Raw genomic sequence first — 6,556 nt, 5'->3', positions numbered from 1 at the left:
GTCGCACTTTACAATTTGTGTATTAGTTTTCTTTTTAATTTGTTTTTATTTGTTTCACCTTCTTTTTATTTTTCCAAAAGCAAAATTCGTATGGATTGTTATTTTTTTAAGTTAGGCACGCCAGCAACTGGAAGGGGTTACATTCCCCTGGCAACTCATACATATTATACATAATAATATATTTCAATACAGTCTGTTCCATGTGTGTCATTACGTGACGACCATACGAACATTATTTCGAGTACTATATATTTCCTAACATTCCGTTATTACGCATGTAACATAATTTGTCACGTATGTGAAGGCAGACCAATGCCATATGGGGGTCCTCATCTCCAACCATTAAACCATCCTCGTCATGTTCAACTTCTGGTATGGCATTTACTATTGTCATAGCCTCTTCCTCGTCACAGATTGGCTGAACAGTTGTTGGGTTACCTGTGTTTCGCCGTATATAATTATGTAATGCCATTGACGCACCTACTAACTGAACTTGCACATTTGCAAAGTCATACCGAGGCATGTCTCGAATAAACCCCCATCGATTTTTCCAGGTACCGAAAGTGCGTTCCACGACACTGCGTAAGGACGAGTGGACTTTGTTAAATAATTCCCTTGGCGTGTTTGCCATCGCGTTTCTTGCAATACGCCGGAATTCTTGTTGGTGGTAACGGTGGCCTTTGAATGGTGCTAAGTAACCAATCCGGTTTGCATAGCCAGAATCGACAAGATAATATTTGCCTGCAGACATGACGACAATGTATGACACCAAAACCAACATTCTGCGTCATTTTCATATAACGCTTTGTCAGCAAATAAATATTTGTTAACAAATCTAATAACATGGCCATGTGTTACCTTCGTCAGGATGTGGGAAGGGGACGTTGTCATTTGTTAGTATCTCGTTGAATATGCGACTATCATGCATACTTCCTTCCCATCCGCAAGAAATGAATATGAAACACATGTCAAAATCGACAGCGGCCATTATATTTTGTGTGTGACAGTATTTCCTACCGAAATATGTTGCCGCATCTGGCCCCGTAACCCATGCACTGACATGTGTTCCGTCTATTGCGCCAATGCAGTCCTGTCAACATGGATCATATGTTTTGATTCGTAACTTTGTAACAAGTGTTTCACATTTGTCACGTGCAGTTAATAACAAAAAACATATATATTTTCTTCATTTATATGTCAATCATGTTTTGCTGAAGTACCTTGAACGGTAGGTATTTCCGTCTAGACCTCACGTATGGATGTATACGATGCTGACTGTATGTGGGCCGGCAATGGACAACAGTGAACTCTTTCATGGAATTTAATACGTTATGCACGTGCCTCGACACAGTCTCCCCAGAATGTTGGAACCGTTCCTGGATTTCCCGATTTTGCTTCCCTTTCAAGACATGGATAAACATCGCAACGCTTTCTTCAACAGCTAAGCCATGTGGACGTTGCGGGACTTGTAACCCAAAATCATTTACTAATGTCTCACACAATGCGGCAAACACTTCCTTCGGCATGCAAACATTTTCCTCAAAGCGACCCATATGCCCCGCATATAGTTCGCATATCCATGTATTCCCGGTTAGTATAGAAGTGCGACATGGCGTTTTATGCATGTGTTTTTGGTACCATTCTGTCGCCAAGTGGCATGCTTGTAGAAATGTGCAGTTCTGTTCTTGTTGCAGCTGGACCGCCATTTGATTCAGCATTTCCATTATTTCATCATGGTTGCTTCCATCCCAGGGATTCATCGCGTTTTCGTTGATGCAAAACCTACAAAAGTGGCAGGCTTTCAATTAGTTTGCACGTGATTCATTGAGTTAAATTATATTGAATTTTGCAATTATACAATGTCGACATTGTTTGTAATGAACGCAATGCAGTCACCAATGTCCTTTGGAAGGCATGATCATATGAATTGCAAAAAAAAAAAGAAGCTGTTCAACGTATGCTTTACAGGGGGGCCATGGTTGTAACAACCACAAAACTAAGAAAAGAACTTGCGACATATAGGCATTCAGAAGCGTGCATCGAAAACGTAATTCCCTGTCTTAAACGTAGCGCCACAAAATATTAAACCGTAAACATCCCATTCATTTCCCAAAAACGAAGAACAACCATGCTTCCGGTCCGTCAACCCATGCACTTACCTAAAACTTGTCACTGCCCGTAGCTAGCAAGAAGAAAAAAAAAAAAAGACATAATGCAAAACATGCACACACCACCATCCTGTTTTAGTACATAACAAACAGTACCATAAGTCTAAGTTTTAAAAAGGAAGAAAAGACATGCATCTTCAACACTCGTAAGACCGTATCATCACATCCGCCTACCCCCAAACAGGTTTGCAAATGGCCCCGACGCAGTACACTGGAGCTGCTTCTGTGTAAGCCAGCCAATGATGTGGTCGTCATCAGGCTGGCACATCATGACCTCCCGGTAATCAGCGTTATCCATAAGTGTGGAGGCGAAGTGGAATAACGGTGTACCAATCAGGGACGGAATACTGCTCAGTTTATGCATGCACTCGGAAATAGTGTACAGTGCTTCGTTGCCTGTCAGGTGCCTGACCATGACCTGCTGATTCTTCGAACGGACCACATCTGTCATTCTGTTCATGCTCTCCGCAATAGCAGACGCACCACTTGTTGCCTTCTTCGACTTTGAAACACTTGTTGATGGCGTCTTTCTCCGTTTTGCCTTTTCAATCGACACATGCTCCAGTGAAGAATCAGAATCCACGTCCTGTACTCCTGTGGGTATCGGATCAGCGAATGGCTGGGCTCCCAAACTACGCACTGAATCAGATGAGTCCGTAGCAGCTTCAGGAATGTTCTCTCCCGGGGTCCAATGGTGCTTCCTAGTAGCTGCTGCCCCCATGAAAACCGTCTCCAGCAAGTCACGGTGTTCCAACGTTTTCTTCCTGAACTTCGCACACACCTTGTTGATCTGCAGACATGTACATGTGTAAAAGAGGTTGACGTTATATTTCATATTCATAAATTTTATTGAAGTTGAATTAAGAAGTAAAAAATGTACTGGTAAATGAGAAATATAAAACTTGTTTCTACATGTACTTACTGATTCCATCTTGTCCCACCACTCGTCAGGTGCCTGAAACAAACCGGTGTCATAGTCAAAGCCTATCCCGGACACTCCCTTGCTTGAATCCATTAACTTCATCCACGCTTGCCACTCTTTCTTCAAGCTCATGTACTTATTCTTCAACTGTTTAAGTCCATGTTTTTTTCCTGTTTTTCTCTAAAATTTCCTTGACAACGACTTGTACCCTGCCTGGCTGAGGACTAAGAATGGCCGATTTCCTTTACTAATCTCATTTGCAATCAACTGGAGGAAAACTCGGACTGACTTACTGTCCCATGAGGCCTTGTGGCTTAGCTGAGTTTGTGTCTCTTCAAGACTGGTTGACTTGTCACTGACAACGCCTTTGCTTTTCGAGTGGTTACGAGGCGAAGTACGTGTGGAAGCCATTACTAATGTACGGTTACAAAAGATATACATCACAAATTTGGTTGTTATATACACACACACAACAGATGACACATTAAAAACAACAAACGCAGATATATGATGCTGAAGATGAAATTTGCATATACCCATTGAAAACATTTTTTACGTATGTACACAGGTTCCATGGGAGTTAGTAGTGGACAAAAACATGATAGTTAGTATTACGGCTCCCATATGCGACAACATAATACCATCGTACTACAAACATACTCACTACATACTAACAACATATTCAAGACATACTAATGCCTTTGTACATACTAAGAACATGGTAACGGTGCTTACATACGGCACAACAAAATAACAACGACAATGCAGAGCACATACACAATGGTCTTAAGCACACGCAAGGATTGTTGAATGTCTATGACATCAGCCCGCAATTGCATGGCAATTTCATCTCCGGGTGACGCATAGCCTTGGTTCTCATGGCTTCGTTCTTCACACCAACCAATCCAACTGACACAAGGCTGATGAGTGAAAAGTATGCAACTATTAGTTTCATGGGTTGTTAATGTTCATTAAGTTATGACCGGTAAAGATTGGGTCACTCACCACAGGGCGGGGACATACAAAGTAGGAACGCCCTGGATTCTTGGTGGACCTGGAAATCCTAACAATACACGGGCCATATCCACAGGCACACATTCGTGCTGGCCATGTACTGGAAGTTGCAGTAGAGGTGAACGACGCCATGCTACGCATTAAATTTCAATTAAATTACATGAATAAACGTGAACACACACCATATGGTATTCACAAATGAGAATTGAGCATTGAATATTTTTCATTAATATATTAAAATTAATAAATGTATTTTGTAATATATTTTGAATATATTTTTTTACTGGAATAAGTATTTGAAAACTTAATTTTTTTAATATTTTTGAAAATATTTTTGAGGAAATTTTCTTTAACAAAATTTTAAACTATTTGTTTAATATATTTTTAATATATTTTGTATTAATTAAATTTTGTCATATAGGTTTAACAAAATTTTTACAGTCCTTAATTTTAAATCAAAATTTGTAATATACATTTTAATTCCATTTTTGATATCTTTGTAATATATTTTTAAAATATAATTATGTAAACCATATTTTGTAATATATTTGTAATATAATTTTTATATATTTTCCAAAAAATTTGTTGTTAATATATATAGATAATATATCTACCTTCCTTCCCATTCAAAAGTTTGCAATATATTTTTAAGTGAAATATTGTATTCACAAATGAGAATTGAGCATTGAGTATTTTTCATTAATATATTAAAATTAGTAAATGTATTTTGTAATATATTTTGAATATTTTTTTTTACTGGAATAAGTATTTGAAAACTAATTCTTTTTTATATTTTTGAAAATATGTTTGAGGAAATTTTCTTTAAGATAAATTTAAAATATTTGTTTAATATATTTTTGAACTGTTTTGTATTAATGCAATTTTGTCATATAGGTTTAACAAAATTTTTTCAGTCCTGACTTTTTAAATCAAAATTTGTAATATATATTTTAATCCAATTTTTAATATCGTTGTAATATATTTTTAAAATATAATTTTGTGAACCATATTTTCTAATATATTTGTAATAAAATTTTTATATATTTTCAAAAAAATTTAATGTTAATATATATAGATAATATATCTACCTTCCTTCCCAAATGAAGTTTGCAATATATTTTTTATGTAATTAACATATTGTTAAGAAATGGGAATTGAGCAAATTCGTATGAGTAAAAAATATATTCAAACTAATAAATCTATTTTGTAATATAATTTGAATATATTTTATATGATATTTTGAAAATATTTTTGCATATATTTTTACTATATTTTTTAATACTTATATTTTGTCATATATGTTTAATAAAATTTTGACACTCTTTAATCTAAATTTGTAGTATATATTTTAATTTATTATTAATATCTTTGTAATATATTTGTAATATATTTGTTAATACAGCCAATTTTGTAATATATTTGTAATATAATTTGTATATATTTTCTAATTTGTAAATAAGAGCAGATTCCTTCATTTGGAACAACGGTGCCTTCTGTTTATCATCAACATATCTGATTTTCATAAATAAGAACATATTTTATCATAAGAACAGACATTATATATATATATATATAATATATATATATATATATATATGTATATATACATGTCGAACAGATTTTTTCGGAAGAACATATCTATTTATATATATATATGAAATATATACATATCGAACAGAAAACCAAACATAAGAACAGATTCCATGATAACTGAACAGAATCCATGATCACCGAACAAATTTTTAACATTACAACAGATCGCAAACCTAGAAAAATCACAGAGACAGATCAGTGCCCCAAATGTGTGTAACGTAAGCGTAATCAACCAAATCACGACCGTAAAGCAACAGATCGGTCATGGACCGTGTTCGTTTTGAACCCATACTATGCAGATCGGAAGAAGAAAAATAGAAATCACATAGGCCATAAGGCATTACCTGCAGATCTGTTTGTGTTTGAGAGGGTAGCTTCTTCTTCGTCGCTGCCGCCGTTCTTCTCTTCTTCTGATCGTCCCCTGATGTGGCTTCTTCTTCTCTTCAGCTTTGGAAAGGGCTTTTCTGTTTTGGAGGAGGTCGAACCACTTCAGATTGAAGAGGCTTCTCGGGGCATTTTGGTAAACTCACATATTGCTTGTGTTTCAACGGACCCGTGAATGGAATTTTGTCGCGACGTGGCTGTAATAGCCTAATTTGTCGGACGTGGCTAAAATAGCCCAGCTTCTCCTTCCCAAACGACTCCTAAAAGCTGGAAATACAAAAGAAAAACAATTATAAAGTTAGAACCAAAAATAAATAAAAACAAAAACAAATGAATTGAAAGTTGAAAACAGAATAAAAATTAAAAGAAAATACTCAAAATATAACCCAAAAACAATAATAATAAAAATCATCGCATTAACACCTATACAACAATTTACAAATTAGAATACAACAACAATTGAAAACTAAAAAAT

At 35.6% G+C, this 6,556-nt stretch overlaps 1 protein-coding gene across 1 annotated transcript; it reads right to left on the bottom strand.

The window, feature by feature from the left end:
- Positions 1-2,328: 2,328 nt before the first annotated feature.
- On the bottom strand, positions 2,329-3,222 carry LOC145823121 (L10-interacting MYB domain-containing protein-like). Its single transcript, XM_082922335.1, has 2 exons — positions 3,091-3,222; positions 2,329-2,958 (listed from the first exon to the last, which is right to left on the bottom strand). The coding sequence occupies exons 1-2, from the start codon at positions 3,220-3,222 to the stop codon at positions 2,329-2,331; spliced, it is 762 nt and encodes a 253-aa protein (XP_082778461.1).
- Between the last annotated feature and the right edge of the window lie 3,334 nt (positions 3,223-6,556).

The sequence above is a fragment of the Camellia sinensis genome, chromosome 1 (genome assembly GCF_055761805.1).
Source record: "Camellia sinensis isolate YWXY chromosome 1, ASM5576180v1, whole genome shotgun sequence".
In the NCBI taxonomy this organism is placed as follows: Eukaryota; Viridiplantae; Streptophyta; class Magnoliopsida; order Ericales; family Theaceae; genus Camellia; species Camellia sinensis.
This window is presented reverse-complemented; position numbering and strand designations above follow the sequence as displayed.